General features: G+C 40.7%; 1 protein-coding gene across 2 annotated transcripts in view; it reads left to right on the plus strand.

Moving 5' to 3' along the window:
- The window catches only part of RASGRF2 (Ras protein specific guanine nucleotide releasing factor 2), a 221713-nt gene extending 204553 nt beyond the window's left edge, over positions 1–17160 (plus strand). For both annotated transcript variants that reach the window (XM_074952797.1, XM_074952798.1), the window contains exons 20-27: positions 2711–2771; positions 3494–3597; positions 4368–4452; positions 5096–5293; positions 8709–8788; positions 10299–10416; positions 11220–11288; positions 12039–17160. In XM_074952797.1, coding sequence (XP_074808898.1) covers positions 2711–2771; positions 3494–3597; positions 4368–4452; positions 5096–5293; positions 8709–8788; positions 10299–10416; positions 11220–11288; positions 12039–12131 — 808 coding nt within the window. In that variant the 3' untranslated portion in view covers positions 12132–17160. The remainder of the gene's footprint in view (positions 1–2710; positions 2772–3493; positions 3598–4367; positions 4453–5095; positions 5294–8708; positions 8789–10298; positions 10417–11219; positions 11289–12038) is intronic.
- The last annotated feature ends 470 nt before the right edge of the window (positions 17161–17630 follow it).

The following is a 17630-nucleotide window of genomic DNA, read 5'->3' on the forward strand; positions in this document are numbered from 1 at the left end:
CCATCTACAAGACACCCACACTGGTATTCTCTGACGAAGGTATTGAGCATTCTCCTGAAGAACAAAATAAGACTTAAGACTTTGGATGGCATACCCATTAGACATGGGAGTGTTTCCACTTGCTCTGAAGAAAAGGTCATTTTGTGAGGATTGGAGGGGCCCAAAGTGCAGGTTATGACTCAGGAAAGATGCATTCTTGAGTAGTATAACATGTTTTATTTTCTTCATGTATCCACATTCAGTTTTAGCCTAGTCCACCTCCAATTTGGCAAGCTAAAAGGAAACAACAGCCTACCGGAGAAGAACCTAGTGTACTAAGCACCAACACTTCCTCCCCACCCACATAGTACACATTCCAGCTCTTACAATCATATCTAAAATCCCCAAACATTATCATTCTTTTCTTTTAACCCTTTCCCCATCTGGTAAAGGAAAAAGCTGTTCCTCTGACACTTCTGATATGGCCACGTGCTGATAGGTTTATTACATTAAGTACCAGTTAAATTCCAAGCTATTTACATTTTAATGGCACATTACATTTGCACTGTAAATTGAGGAGGGGTTATTATTAATTATTTGTATTACAGTAACATGTAGCGCCCACAACCAAGATCGAGATCCCATTGACCTAGATGCTGTTCATAGTAAGACAGAGCTCTGGCTCAAAATGCCAGCAACCAAAACAGAAATGACACAGCGTGAGAAGAGAGTATATTCGAGTTATGCACCCAGATACTACAGTGATGGGAGCCTTACTCTGAATCATAGCAGCAATAATAAAAATGGAGAGGAGGTCCGGGGGACTCAGATTATTGGCAGTGGGATGTAGTTTTTCACCTTTATGCAATTCTAATTCAGCTAATGGAGTTAGTGATCAAATGTTTTTACCATAAAATCAGTGGTTGATTAACACACGGGCCCATGCCCAGGGGCCCCAGCCAATTTGGGCCCACCTGCCGGAGCGCCAAAATCTGGGTAGAAGTGTGTACATGAGGGGTCACTGGTGCCAGAACTGTGGCTCCGTCCCCTGTTTCTCCTTTTTCCCCCTGAGGCCCGGCCCAGGCCAGAAGCTGGAGTTGAGCCATGGTAAGAGCTGTCCAAGGAGCCTGGGTTGCTGTGAGAAGCCCCAGACCCTCCACCTGCCTTGGGCAGAGGCCTGGGGGCCCCGAGAGCAGCCCCCAGCCCATGTCCCCAGCCCCTGGGGCATGCCACCACCACATGTGTAAAGGGGAGTAAAGGGCTCCCCACAGCAGCCCGGGCTCCCTGGGTGGCTCCAGGGCTAGCCTTGGGGTGGGCCACCCGGGTGACCACCCAGGGGGCTGTGGTCAGGGAAATGCCGTACAGTAGTGCAGAGTTGTGTGCTGCCAGCTGGCAGGAGAGTACTGCAAACTCACAGAGGTCATGTGTGTGGGGGCACCCAGATTTCTCCCTGCTTCCTCATGGTGTAGGAACAAGGGGTGGGGCAAGTGGTGTTGCACAGATAATGCTCACTCCCTGCAGTGTTCCTCCTGTGAGTGGGGGAGCGAGGAGCAACACCAAGCACTCCATGCATCCAGGTCACTTTCCCCACATGGGCTGTGCTGTGAGGCGAGTATCAGGAGCTGCTGCTCACCTGCCCACCTCTTACGCATCCCAGGTGCAGAAAGTGGCCTGGATGCAGGGAGCCCTGTTGTTACTCCCCGCTCCCACCCCCTCAACACTCCTACAGGGGTATTGAGAAACAGCGTTTGTGGGGTGATCAAGCAGCAGTGCCAGCCACTCCGTGGATCTAGGTAAGTTTCCCCACGTGGGCGCAGAAGGGGAGTAGAGGGGTTATGGGGTGCAGGGGGCACAGTGCAGGAGTTAGGGACATGGGCACAGTGCAGCACAAAGTAAGGGTGTCAATACGCCATATGCCATGCTACCCTTACCTCTCCACTTCTGCTGTTGGCGACACTGCCTTCAGAGTTAAGCACCCAGCCAGCAGCCGTCACTCTCCAGACACCCAGCCAGGGCTTAATGTGTGCCAGGGATTGCTGGAGCTCAGCCCTGACACCTCTTTCAATACAAATTAGGACTAAGGGGAGGCAGCGGGCCCTGGGGCGGGGGAAGCCTAGGGAGCCCAGAGGTGATGTGTGGTGGGGAGTCCATGGGATCCAGGGGCAATGGAGAGCTGCCCACAAAAGTTCTTTGTGCCCAGGGCCCTAATAAATCTTAATCTGCCTCTGCATAAAATGTCAGGTTGGTGTTTTGTGTAAAACTATTTTTCTAAGCCTAGTCCAGTTCCCAGTGAAGAGCTTTTGCAATTGGCCTCCTCTTTGGCATTCCTCAGCAGCGAAGTCAGGGACAAAAAGAACTTGGAAACTGCACAACATTATCAGTACGGCAGGTGGTCCTTCAAGTAAGAGTTCAGACATATTAGTGGGACAACATGGTGGTCACTGTGTTGCTGCCATCCATGTTGTAACTGTTCTTGGGAGAGAGAGGATTAAATTCTCCAGGAATAGCAATTTAGCACTTTCACTCGCACTGCTGGCCTGTACATTATTCCACAGCTGTTTTCTGCAACCAAAAATAAAACTGTTAGGTACAGGATTTTTTTAAAATGGGGCTTTCAATTGCAGTTTTTGCATTTATTTTAGATTAATGTGGTCAATGAACTGTGCTAAAATATTCTCATAACCATAGATAATTTTCTTTATATAGGATGTTCTGCCACTTAATTTTTCAGGGCTCTTTCTCAGGATGATCAAGATGATACCCACTTAAAAATAGAGGATATAATTCAAATGGTGAGTTCATCCAAAGATTTATGCATCAGATAATTTAGAGGGTTATGAAATCTGTGTAAATCACTAAAATGTACTCAACTGCAACCTTACTGCCATATTTCTACCAAATTACTGTTCCTTTGTATCTGCACTTGAGATCTGCTACATAAATTTTAATGTTTAAAACTGAAGAGAAAATAAGTGTTTAAAACAAAAACAAAGGAGAGCTTGTCAGAGCTTCTAGACTTCCTTATGAATTGGTGATTGCTAGCATTCGTGGAAACAGATCCTGTGCTGGCTCAAAATGGGGGAGACGTGCATTCATATGAGGCAGTGAAACACCTGAGCAAGAGGCAGCCCTTATGCCTTCTCATCACAGGCTGCCTCAGGTGTGTATCATCTCTCCATGATCAAATGGCTGCTTAGAACCCACTTCTAGCCTTCCGTAAGGAGGCCCATCCTCAACTACAGTCATTATCTGTCCACAACATGTTTTCATTTGCCCCGTAGGTGCACTGGTGCAAACTGAGGCACATAGAAAATGCAATAGGTGCAGACTCCATTGATTGGACTTCATGTTGTTAGTGTTTTTTCTGCCCTATTCCTTTTCTTCAGTATTCTAGAAGTTGTGTAGTAATTTGTGGTTTAAAATGTGTATAAAGCTAATTAATATCTTGTGTTTTGGAAACAAATTGGTTGTAAACAGAAATCACTGACTGTTCTTGTACTTTTTATTTTTGCAGTCAGAATGTCCAAAACCGGAGTGCTTTGAAACCTTGTCAGCCATGGAGCTTGCAGAGCAAATAACTCTCTTAGATCATATAGTTTTCAGAAGCATACCCTATGAGTAAGTGTTCTCCCAAGGATGATCAAAGTGAATATTCTAAGAGTCTTTCTGACTAGTAGTTTTAGGCACTATACTGATTCATGCTATTGATATCCCTGTAAAAAGGTTTGCATATATAATTGATGAGTATCCTTAGGCTTGTTTGTTGCTGCTTAGGATCTCTGATAGTCCATTTATGTTATGAAAGACTGAGTTCAAGAACACTAAGAGCAGTAACATCTCTGTCTCTGGGATTTGCGTGCTGTATGAGCACCATGCAATACATTTCCTATAGAATTACGTATTCCTACTCAGTCTTTCTTTGAGGCTTTAATCTTACATTAATATGTCACTGTTTGCTGCCATTTGAGAGCCCCTGGAGAATTAAGAACAAACCTACAATCTCAGGTTTTGGGCTGGTGAAGGCTGAGCATAGTGGGGAAGTGAACAGTCTCTGGGGAAGTGAATGTCAACTCAGCCCCCTCCATACATCAATCTCATCTTGTCAGCTCCTGGTGCGGTATTTAAGTAATAGTTTCAAATAGGGTCATGCTGTTGAAAATTGGGAATACAGGGAACAGAAAAAACGGAAAGCAAACTTAATGTCCTTCACAATGTTTACGGCTGTACAGTGTTCTAGCAATGGCACAGTGAAATACTACAATTACAGTGGAAATTATATTAAGTGTCCAGTAGAACTAGGTGTAGTTGAAATCCATTTGGGCTAACCAGGCTTTGTACTGCATTTACAGATGACTTTTTTTCATTTTTTTTTTAACCTTGATTTCCAGAGAATTTCTTGGGCAAGGCTGGATGAAATTGGATAAAAATGAAAGAACTCCATACATTATGAAAACCAGCCAACATTTTAATGATGTAAGTAACCATAAACATGGAGAATGCCTTTTAGGAACTCTTCTGACATCGTATAAGACCTCTGAAATATAAATGTCTGTCTCTACATTGTGATATAATTTCTGATCTAGTAGTGACTGAATGTTACAGCTTCTTTGTGATTAACCTTATAAACCAAGAAAGCGTGTAAAGAATTGCTAGTCAGCAGTTCAATAGGAATTTAATGGATTAGAACCTTTTGAACTATGCTGAAATCTCCTACTGCTTACAGAAGAAATTTAAGTTCTCTCTTTAGAGGATGAAACTATAACAATACCAGTTAACTATCATCTTCTGTTTTATTGCTTGAGTCTCCACCTATACTCTTACCCTTGACTTTTTTTCTTTACATGTTGCTAAGAGCCATCACCAGTAGCAACATTACTGCTGGCTTTGAGTCATTATTTACGGATTGTTTTGCTGCACTTGTTACCCTCCCCTTAGTTCACTCTTCTTCTCCCCTGTCCTCTGGCAGTGTTTTCAACATACATTTTTCTCAGCCTTACTACTTAAGAGCTATAATCACTGCCACCTCATTTAGTTTTCTCCCCTATTTGTGAAATAATGTTGTTTGCAAGTGCTTATATTTAAATATTTTAGGATTTTTGGCTTTTTATTTGGTCAGATGAGTAACCTTGTTGCCTCGCAAATTATGAACTATGCTGATGTTGGTTCCCGTGCTAACTCAATTGAGAAGTGGGTGGCAGTGGCGGATATTTGTCGATGTATGCACAACTACAATGGTGTGTTAGAAATTACATCAGCCTTCAACAGAAGTGCAATCTACAGACTGAAGAAAACCTGGGCTAAAGTTTCTAAACAGGTGAGCAAGACATTTCTACAAATATGGCTGTAGCATTTCATTTGTTGATGCCTTACCTAGATAATAAAGAGGCCCAGATAACTACATTCTAACCAGATTTATTTAAAGTTAAAGAATAATCTGATCATCAAGGGCTTCAGGGGACATTATTATTTCATTTCAAACGTTTGTATAGTTCACTCATTTTCAATTTCTGTATCATTAATTAAGTATCTTAAGCATTAATTGACTTAATTGGAAGTTGCATGTGCATATAGCTGAAGGCAAAGTTTGACCCTAAAATATTGAATTGAAATATTTAACAAAACTAAATGCTGTATTTTTTAGATTGACTTCATTCAGATATGAACATTTAGCTATACATTAATTTGGAATAAGGATAGCATTGTGGTGGGATAAAAAATGCTGTCCAGTAACATAAAATGATTTTCGTTTTTCTTTTGAGCTTCTTAGATATAGTCCCAATTTCATGTGCTGTTGTCCTTAGAAAATAGTTTTCTTTGGTTTATTTTTTTTTAAATGGTTTAAGGCCCAGATCCTCAGGTATATATAGGGTGACCAGATGTCCCGATTTTATAGGGACAGTCCCGATATTTGGGGCTTTTTCTTATATAGGCATCTATTATCCCCTCCACCACGTCCCGATCTTTCACACTTGCTATCTGGTCATCCTAGGTATACAGGCATCTAACTCCAACTGGGAGTTAGACATCTAAATACCTTTTGAGGATCTAGGCCTAATTAATTTTGAAGATACTTTAAGAATTCATGAAAGGTGCTCCTGAAGACTGAAATTGAGGGGATAAGTCTCTCTGTGGTTATGTATACCGTGTGGTAAAAGACCCAGGCACAGCCACAGCTGGCCTGTGTCAGCTGACTCAGGTTTGTGGGGCTCGGGCTGCAGGAATATAAAATTGCAGTGTAGATGTTTGGGCTTGGGCTGGAGTCCAGGCCTTGGGACACCTCACCCACCCTTGCCTCATGGTGTCCCACGGAGCCCAGGCCCAAATGTCTACACTGCAATTTTATAGCCCCTTAGCTTGAGCCCTGCCAACATGAGTAAGCTGACCCAGGCCGGCCGCAGGTCTTTTATTGCAGTGTAAACATACTTTCTTTGCACATTCAGCCTTTGGCCTCTTGGCTGAGACTTCCAACAAGGGTATGTCTGCACTGCAGTATAATCCCAGGGTTCGAACTCAGGCTCAAGCCTAAACCCCCTTGCATCTACACACAAATTATGCTAACCCAGAGCTCAGACCCAGAGTCCCAGGACCCCATAAGGTGGAGGGTCCAAGTCTCAATCAAGCTGGGACCCAGGGTTCAAGCCTTACTACTTTGCCTTGTAGTCGCAGCCCACTAGACTCGTGCTCTGGGACTCTGCCAAAAGTATCCCACGATGCCATGACCGACTTTCTTTGTCCTCTGGACAGTCACATTTTCCCACAATACAACATGAACAAAGGGCTACAGTAGCCACATTTTGAGAGAGCGCTAGGAAGTCTGGGATATGGGGCGGGGGGTTGGACTCAGGTCTGCAAAATGCAGTGTAGATGCTAGGTCCCATGTTTGGCTTCAACAGTTCCTAACCTGTGATTACAAATGAGTGTAGATAGGTTAACAAACCCAGGGTCTGCTAATTCAAGTTCTACTAACCCTGAGCTTACATTGCAGTGTAGACATACCCCAAGAAAACCAGTGACATAAGAAAGAAGCTGGCCTGGACAAATAGAGACAATTTCCATGTTTTATGTTCTATACTGAATGAAGTCTAAAATACCATTTTATTTTATTTTTTTACAGCAGAACATTGTTTCTGCATTTTAAAATACTCTGCAAGAAATCAGTTCAACTGTTCTCAATGAGCAATGAAACCTTCTGGAGTAGTGGTCTTCTTCTGCTTCTTCTTCTTTTTTTTTTAAACTAGTGACAATTTAAACTAGTGCACAAGAGCAACTGACCTAGTGAAGTCAGAAATATGGAACCTTATCATGTTAAAGCAACACTCCTGGGAATAACCTCACGCTGGTAACTCAAGAGAGTGCAAAATGTCCCTGCCTGCACTGTCTGGTCTGATTCAGCTGCGGGAGGGCAGGGATGTACAACTGCATATCCTCTTCTGGGTTTTTCCATCAAGGGAAGGCAGCTTTAATCTCTGCAAAGGGCCCTAAAGCAGCCCCACACTGGAGGCTGTTTAGGGAATATGCTTCCACTATTCGCCCTAATTTCGGCCATTCCTCCACTGGGACCATCTTCTTTTCTTTAAAAAGCAAACAAAAAACCCACCCAACCCACTACTTTGATAAAAGCTTAACACTAACAAAATGTTTCCATGTTTTTTTTTAAACTCTAATGTTAATTTTTAAAAAATGAATAAACGTTCCCTTGTACCTCTGGAGTGCTGTCAACCTGAACATTGTATGAATGTCATGTTCATGCAGGAGAACAAGAAAGTAAAGTTGGCTGAGACTGCCTGGGGTTTTCTGTTGATTAGAAATTCTGAGTCAAGAGCAAATGTGACCAGCCTCTCCATTTTCCAACCTGTGGCAAATCTCTAGATAGTGATAAATCGTGAAAAATGAATTCTTAGATAAACTAAGATAAGGTGTTATAAATAATAGGTAATGGAAGTGTCTGAATATAATTTGAACTTGATAGTGTTCTTTTAAAACAATACTAATATCTCAGCTGAATGTGAGTTCAGCTTCTACCAGCGAGTTGGAGGCAAACGTTCTTAGAGTTAAATAACTTTTTGAAATTTCACTCCTCTGTGTTTTCCCAAAAAATATTTTCCAGCCTTTTTTGGGAATCATAATTTGGTGATCACTAATCAATTTATAGTCCAGTTCTGCAAAGATGTATAAACATGCTTAATGTTAAGCTTGTGAGTAGTCCCAAACTTAGTTTACTCCTTTGTTGTGCTTCCTTCTTGTTTTTCCTCTTTTCTGACTTCAGCTTTCTTCTTCACCCACATACTAGCTACTGGCTTGTCCTTCATAGTTCTGAGTGCTTCCTGAGAGGCGCTGAACATCCTCAATTCACACTGATTTCAGTGGAAGTTGGGGACATGCGGCATCTCATAGGGTTGGGCCCAAAATATCCTCTTGTGCAGTGCAACTGAGGTTGTATTGCTGAATATTAGTTTAATGGTCCTATTCTTTTTGAACTGCTGGGCAAAAATCATTTGAGTATGCGGTACATTCCTCAAGCCACTATGGGTAAAATTTTCAAGCCCCCCCTAATTCCCATTTAGTCACTCAGGAGCCTAAATTTATTGAAGTCAATGGGAGTTGGCTCCTAATTTTTTAAGTCCTCTGTTTTCAGATGTGCTATTTTCATAAGTGCTTTTGAAAATTTTACCACAATACCATAGTCAGTTTTCACACAGGGTGACACTTGTAATTTTTTCTTTTTCTAGACAAAAGCTCTCATGGACAAACTTCAGAAGACTGTATCATCTGAGGGAAGATTTAAAAACCTTAGAGAAACACTCAAAAAGTATGTTTTCTTAAATTCGCAATATAGTTGTATTTTGTTAAGAATATTGGATAGCACTTATTAAAGATAAGAGTTGGCTTTCAGCTTAGCTTTTATAATGAAAATTATATTGGACAATATTTTTACTGAATAACCTCTATAAAGCTGGCTTTATTCTATTTGGACACCACTGTTTTGCTGAATATACTGTAATTCGGTGCCTCTTATAGAGTAATCTGTTACCTCTGGGGAATTACCAGAGCAAATTAAACTAGTATTTTGTAAGAAATGCTCACTGTTGGGGGGCTTTCCTTATACTGATAAACTTTTTCAATAAGTGTAAGACCCGCTTTATAAATAAAGGTTCTTTTAATCAAAAACATTTTACTCAGTTCTGATAGTGTCTATTTGACATTAATAGTCCCAAAGTTCAACATAACTGGCTCCAAAGAGCTCTCATTCCAGATTTGTTATCTCCAAGTTCGAGCACACACAACAGCAACTCATTCCAAGAGCTGTATCTGGAAAAGGGATCTCCCAGGCTGATTGACAGTAACTGTGTTGAATCATGAGAGAGCATTCAGGAATTAAACTACTGTTTATATAGTGTATATTTAAAAAAACAGACAAGGTTCAGTGTGTAATGCCCATGCTTGGCTTGCAGAAGACTATTGTCAGGGAATCAGACATACTTGTTTTAAAAGAGAAAAAGTTGTTTTTACTTATAACATCTGGCTAACTGGCCCATATATACTTCTAAATTAATCTATCTAATAACTTTATTGGTAATTATTTATTTTTTTTAACCATGCAGAGTATAATATGACCTTTGTCCTCTTGAAGTCAGCAGGAAGTTGGACTAAGGTGAAAACATAACTAGAAAAGTTCCCCAGCAGAATTGTCCTCTTTGCAGCACACACTCTCAGAGTGGAAAATTTTAACAAGTCGTCTGTTCCCTAGCAGAATTTCCAAAGTTAGGAAATCCTGACTGTTTTCAACCGCATAACATCTTAAACGTTTACAAAACAAGCATTGTAAAGATCCTAACATATTACTCAACATGAGCTATACAGTATATACAATGTATTGCTGATAGTAAAATACTTAACAGTACCTCAGAAGCTTAGAGAAGCCTTGGAGGCATGCCCCCCAAAGTATTTTCAGCTGTGCATTGGATTTATTTCTGAGATTTTCTGTCAGCTGGGATTGAAACATGTTTGAGAGCATACTCCAATGCCTTCCCACTTTCTGCATGGTGTTATCATTGTGGCTTTTACTAAATGTTATCATTGTTTCTCTCATCGTTTAAAGTTCGATATTTGACACAACCTGCCAAATTTGTCTCTGGTAGACGTGGGTACAACTCAGTAAAGCCAGAGCATCTGCTCCACTTACACTAACCTGTTAATTTGACCCAACTTGTAAAAGTATTTTAAGTAATAAAAAAAAAGTAGAAGTTTGTATAATGTATAAAAAGAACAGTCTGTAAATTAAATCCTAGTAAAATATAGTTAAATTTCTCATCCTGCAGTTGTAATCCCCCTGCAGTTCCCTATCTTGGAATGTACTTGACAGATCTAGCATTTATTGAAGAAGGAACACCAAACTTCACTGAGGAAGGCCTTGTCAATTTTTCCAAAATGAGAATGGTAATTTTTATTTTCTTACATGTTTCCACTAGAGGTTTTTAGGTGCACAAGTTTAACAGTGATTTACTTAGGACTTCTTTGAATTCAAATTGCAAGATTACACAATATATTTGCATAATACAAAATAGAAGCTTGAAAGCAATCTTTTGCATTTGAATCCAGGGACAGTCTTCTTTCACCACCTGCTGGCAAGCCAAAGAGTATTGCAATTTAGCTTTCAGTTTGGTCAGCTGAAAATTGCAGGAAGAAAAACAGCTGGTCTAGACTTGCAGGGATTAATAAATGGTTAAAAAAAATGCAGCCAACCTGGTACCATAATTCATCAGGCAGCAACACTCAGAAGGGGTCATTTCAGAGTGTGTTTAGGACTCTGGCTCCCCAAGGAAGTGAAAAAGCATTTAAAGGTTGATTCTCTCTGCCTTCCAAACCATGTTGCTGTTCAGAGCTCCTCAGAGGCCGGGCTTGGAGAAATATTGACACCAGCTGCTCTGCTGACTGTAGTTTAATGCCATGTTCGTGACTGCACATTGCAGAAGTCACCTGAGGGGAAAAAAGGGGAGGGTATCAGAGTAAAGAAAGAAGGGACAAGGTGATCCATCTGAGACAGTTTAATAGTCTGGCTGATTTGGGAAGGTAAAGGCTCCCCCTCAAAGCCACAAGCACAAAGCCCTTGCCCCCAGGATAAGTTGCATCATTTTGGACCAAATTCATTCCCGGCATAGCTTCACTGAAGCCAATATGTCCAAGTTACAGCGCAGACCATAAGTAGAACATTTTCTTATATCAATGTACTCCTTTCATAGATATCACATATTATCCGGGAGATACGCCAGTTCCAGCAGACCTCCTATCGTATAGAACATCAACAAAAGGTACAGTTCTATGTGGTGCTGATCACATGCACTATGCTGAAGGCTATTCCTACTATCGACAAAAAAATACACAGATGGGGCCCAAAGCTAAAACGAATATCTTTCCTTTCCCTGCATTAACAGTGGGAGGCAAACAGTGGAGTTTGTCCTGGTACTTTGGCTTGTGATAAGCTGATAGAGTAACGTTCTCTTCTCAGACTTTGCACATGAAGGCAAATCTTGCCTCCACCTCTGCAACAAGGGTGGCACCCTACTGGCAGAGGAGTCAGTGCAGTTCTGCTGTGTCAGAGGGGCAGGATTTAGGGTGCCACCGAGTTCCATACCCCTGCGCAGTATGGAACTCTGCTCCACAGAGGATGCCAGCACACAGGAAGTAGGTGATGAGGTACAGCTTGACCATCTGATGCTGCTGCATAGATCTCTGTGGTCTTAAGGGAAGATTCCTCCCCCTCACTCCCACATTTCCCTAGTTCCCAGAGCAGCTACGTGGGTTGGACACTAGACTGAGGATTTGCCCCTTACTGACAGACAGGTATTTTTAAACAACTTGAATACTTTGTACCAAATATATTTCGCTATTCCACTTCACCAAGAAAACAGAACACGAAAGATGATTCCAACATCTGTCTGAAATGGCCTGAAGCTGGTAACTGGCTGTTAAGGGAAAGGGGAGAATAGAGAAATTCAATTAAAAAAATACAATCTGTTCAGTTTCAAAATTATACATTGCAATTGTTTTCTGTATTGCAGGTCACTCATTACTTACTCGACAAGACCCTCATCATAGATGAGGATACTCTGTATGAGTTATCCCTAAAGATTGAACCCAGACTCCCTGCCTGAAGAATGAGCTTCGTCCCAAAGTTGACAGAGTTTTAGTGTAATGAACACAATTATGCATGCCATGCCCTACAGACCACAAGGGGACAGATTGAGAAGATTGCAAACTCTCTTTTCCAATAAGGGAGACAGAGCCTCACAGAAATTCCCTCTCAGACAAGGAAAATCAGCTCCTGGAGGTGAAAGACAAAATGCTTCATACTTGAGGGTTAAATGATTGTTATTTTGCAAAGATAATGTTTTGCCAAAGGGACTATGCATCTAATAGAAAACAGAAGCCTTTCATGAGAATAGCTACTCACTGCAGCCATCCTAACAGGCAGAGAAGGGGACACATTTAAATGTAGGTACCGTATTCTGTTAGATTAGAATAAATGGACAAATGCAGATGGCATTGATCTGGCACAGGTTCCTTATCAAATGTGTATCTATTGAGGCATTCATTGGATTAATCCACTCTCATTATCGTGTATTCATTGCAAACAATAGGCGCTTAAGAGTCATTTACTAACCTGCAGTGATAGCAGGATAATATCGAAGAACTTTAGCTACAGCATATGCTGTTCAAAGTAGTTGTTATAAATTAGATGTTTTCATTTATAGAATATTAAGGTTTTAATATATGTTATCAGCCTTTTCTAAGGTGGAAGGTTTTACATGCTACAAATTAACTAACTTAACTTTGTAAATATTGTTTTCACCAATACATGATGAGGAGTTTTACAGCATGGAAAATAATGAATTGTGTTAATAGTTGCAGGCCATGGGAGCATCAGCTGGAATATCTGAGTTTAGGAGCTGTATTCGGGATTGGTTGGCCCAGAGTCATGAACATATCATGAGTGAGATACTTGGTCATTTAGCACATCGTCTCCTGAGAAAGGCACTCTGATTTTCTGTACCTACAGCATCCCTGACAGTTCAGTGACTATAAAGCACCTGCTACACACACTGGGGGAGGAATGATGGCTGGTTTGGCAATGGATAATGCTCAGCAATGAAGAGAGCAGGATTAACTATTTTATTTTACATGAAATGAATTGTTTAAAAAGCACTATTTTTTTGCTCAGCTGATCAATTCTAAAATCTTTTTTTCTACAGTAAAAGCTGTACATGTCAGCAAACATGAAATATAATTTTATTTGGGGAAGTTAGCATTTGCAGATGAGTGTCTGCTAGAGAAAATATGCTGTTTGTAACTGTTTTTAAAACCCATGCTACTGTGTGATTCTAGGTAGAATCCATTTCTGAAAATATATGGTTCTTCATACAGTTTCCTGATAGTGACCTATTGTAGCTGCATGGAAGATGAGCTCAAAATGCATGCTATACAGTATATCATAAAACCAAATGCAGGTATTCGCACTGTTGAATAACTAGGCTGGAGAAGTGTTCTTACTTTTCCAGTGATTATCAGCCAGTTGAAGAAATAGGGCTATATCATTTGTTTACCTCCCTTAAATCTTCTCAGGGAGATAGATGTTTAAAAAAGATTGTGACCTGAGCCTATTTGATCTGACATTTCTTACCACACTCGTGAAGTTTCTGAATGTTAACAATGAAAATGGATCTGCCTGGCTTATGGTTTTTGTCTTTATTTGCACTTTAATTACATTGTTAGCCCAGCCAAGAGCTTCACAATAAATTCCATTTGGTGTAAGCGTAAACACTAGTAGCATTTATAAATGTACCGTAGTAGATGTAAATTCCACTATGTTTCCTGTACCACATCTTTGTAAATAACTGCATGAGTAAATATCAAAGAAATACTGGTAAATTCCTCGTTAAAGAAAAGAAACAGGAAAACTTCCAGAAGTATTTTTAAATAGTTCTGATTAATGAATGCTGTAGAAGTGAACATAGGAAGTGTTAATTATAGGTGCTTTTTATTTTTTCAAAAATTTGCTTGTTCTTTTCAGTAGTGACTGATAAGAAGCTGATTGTATCCTGATGCATGATAAATAAGAAGCATGGGTTATTTGGACCATAAAGCCAACTTACTATGTGCTTTCTGTGTATTCATAATACACAAAGAATTACCATAAGTCATTTGCATAAAACACCTGAAGGTGGCACAGTGGAAAATAGAAGCAGTAAAACTGGTCTTAAAAGCAAGTCCCTAGCTCAACTTTATATTATCTCTGTTCACACAGAACATGTAAACAACTGTAAGTGTTTTAACAGACCGTTGTGGCACAACCTGTTGGCCACTACTTCATCTTCCTGTATAACCATTTTGCCATATCTGCTTTGTAGGTCTAGGGAGCCCTCATCAGTCATGCTCTTGAGGTGCAGGCAGAGGTTCTTCTATGCATCCACCTCGTTACCCTAATTTTATCACACTTTTTACAAACCCTATGTACATCTAGGCTAAGTTTGTCCCTACAAGTATTGGCATAAATAATATACCACCAATATATAGCACTTTACAGTTTAAAAATATTCAACAACTAATTAATCCTCACAACACTGCAGGAGATAAGTGGTTGTCTCCCCATTTAATAGATGGAGAAACTAAGATACAGAGGTTAAGGATGCTGAGCACCCACAACTCCTCTTGAAATCAATAGGTGGTGTGGTTGCTCAGCACCTCTGAAACATCAGATCTGAAGTGATTTGGACAGTTAGTGGGTTAGTGGTAGAGCTGGATTAGAATCTCTGAAGTACTTGGATCCTAGTCCTGTCTTCACACCGCCAGAAAATGATGCCGACATATATAAAACATGGGAATAAATTGCCTGGGGAGGTTGTGGAATCTCCATCATTGGAGATTTTTAAGACCAGGTTAGACAAACACCTGTCAGGGATGGTGTAGATAATACTCAGTCCTACCATGAGTGCAGGGGACTGGAGTAGATGACCTCTCTAGGTCCCTTCCAGTCCTATGATTCTGTGAAATCTAGATGGATTGCTAATGGAATATATTTCTTAAAATACCAAGGGTGACTAAACAAAGAGGTGAACACACATCTTGTTAACCATAATTAGAGAATACATTCTTGTCCCCCGACAAAGCCCGAGTACTGGGTTTTGTGCAGCAGTCCTGCACAGGGGCTGTGGGATGGTATCCTTCCCATAAAATGAACCAAATGCATATAGCAGCTGTGAGCCACTCTGTTGTTCTTCAGTCTCTGCGATATAGTGATTGCCAGAAGCCTCCAATGTGCTCCCTACATGGGGGTTTTGACAAGTGCATCTACATAATTTACCCAACTTCTCTGTGAATCTTCCCACCTCAGTGCCCTGCAGTGCACAAGGAATGTGGAGTTCCCTTGTGTGGCTTCTCTGTGCTACCACCCCACATGCTGAATGAAGTGGTGGTTTGTCTGCAGTTTTGGCCTTGCACCACAGGAGAGGAGTAGGGGACATACTTTGCTCCTGTATTTATCTGCAAGTCTCATGGATCATTCCTGCTCACCTCATTCACCTCCTGACTTCAGTGGTGCTACCTGCACAGAGGACGGATTTAGCCCCTCTTTTGCAACTATGGAAAATTTACACCCCGCGCCCCCCATAGTTATTCTGGTGAATCAAACATAAAAATCTTATTCTGCTTCAACATGAAATGGCATATTGGGCCATGGACGTGTAACCCATTTCTTTGGGAACAGGGATATAAATAGTAACTGTAAAATACCGAATATTTGCTATTGCTATATTATGGAGTCTCCAAATAGTGTAGATGCATTCATCTGGCAGTAGGCCGGAGTATGCCCAGCTGCCCCAGGGGTACACAAGTGGGAGGAGAGAGTCCAGGGGCCTTCCCTACAGCTCCTGGGGCCCTGTACAATGGTTGGATACAATCGCAGCTCCTACACTCCTGCAGGTGCATGGACTGTTCCTTCCTATCATCCCCAGCATACAAGATACCCCAAAGGGGATGGGCAGGAGGCAGAGCTGGCTGGATACACAAGAAATGGTATAATTCACCCTCTGAAGGGGCACATTCCCCAGGAAGGTCTGGGGGAGTTCTGGCCTGGCACTCTCTATGCGGGCCAGTGCCTGTAAGTGTGACTGAGCCCAGGATTGAGCACGAAGAAGTAAATAGACCTGTTTAGTTGACAGTCAACATGTATATTAATTATGTAATTTTCCTTCAGCAATTCCAAGAACACAGTAAGTGTGTAAGCTTGTAATGACTGATACTCCTGGGACTGATGAAAATGTTACCCTTATTGAAAAACAAAACAACCCCCCATCCTCTACTTTTTATTTCTATAGTCCTTAAAATCTATAGTTATTTTATAGGTTAAAATGAAACTCCTGCATTGTTTATTTAAAGTATTTATTAACTTTTATTGTGTCAGTTTTGATTTCAGTAGATATTCATGATCTCAGATTTTCCTAAATAATCATATTTATTTGAATTTTTTTTTAATTTTTTTTATTTGAATGAAGCTTTAATGTTTCCACCTTTTATTCTCCTCAGTTACATGATAAGTAAATACGTGGTTTAAAATTGATTAGTAAAGACATTTCTAATTATTCATCATTTCTATTAACTAAGGCCCAAATCCTGCAGTCCTTATTCAGTCAAAAATCTCATGGACTTCAATGGGAGTTTTTCTTAAGTAAGAACTTCAGGATTTAGTCCTTACTGGCTATCAGCCACTTGCCTCTTTCCGTTTTTTGGCTCCAAAAGGTCACATGTTCCCGTGTATTACGGTTTTCACTCTCACGTTTGGTTGTTTCATTGTACCTTTCCTTTTGCAATAGTCTCTGAAATTTTGTTCTTTAGGTGAAAGATATGTGTATTTATTTGACAGATGTATTAATATCTATCTCATCATGTTAACGCACACCCAGCTGTTTTTGCATGTACTGTAACTGCTCTTTTGCCACCTGGTTATTGCTTTGAATTGTTAGTAAGGCATAGCAGGCAGGGCATTGTGCACATATGCAAATTAAACATTTTCTTTTTCTGAATTCCAAACATTCTTGTTTGCTGCTGTTTTATTTTTATCTCAAAATTGTGGGAAAGTGGAATATAACTCACTTCCCACCTCTTGCTATGGCGTCATTTTTACAAACTCGGGGGAGGTAGGGATAGAACATAAAAATCCAGGGTACAATCAGGCAAAGTTCCTTCCACTTTTATTGCTGGAGAGCACTATGACTTATTGCACCTCATCTTTTGCTTATTTATGCTGGTTTGAAACTTGTATTGACTTCATTGGAGTTAAAATTGATTTAGACTGGAATCAGTGCAGAGGATTGAACCTGTTTCCTAGAGAACTAGAGGAGCTAAGATAGCATGGTGAAGCATCTGATGTAAATACCTAGATAAGAAAGATGACATGGATGAGCTAGAACTAGCTGTTCAAGTCATTCTTCTCTTTACCTGGAAGAAGTTTCACAGGTTTGAGCTGCACAATTTCAAATGTGAAAGTACACCCTTCCCCTTGTGCATCATAAACAATGTAATGCCAATGTGCAAAGCTACCAAAAATTGAATTTCTCCTCTCCATGTTCCCAGTCACAAAACTGGTAAGATTCCCTTCT

The sequence above is a fragment of the Natator depressus genome, chromosome 5 (assembly GCF_965152275.1).
Source record: "Natator depressus isolate rNatDep1 chromosome 5, rNatDep2.hap1, whole genome shotgun sequence".
Lineage (NCBI taxonomy): Eukaryota > Metazoa > Chordata > Testudines > Cheloniidae > Natator > Natator depressus.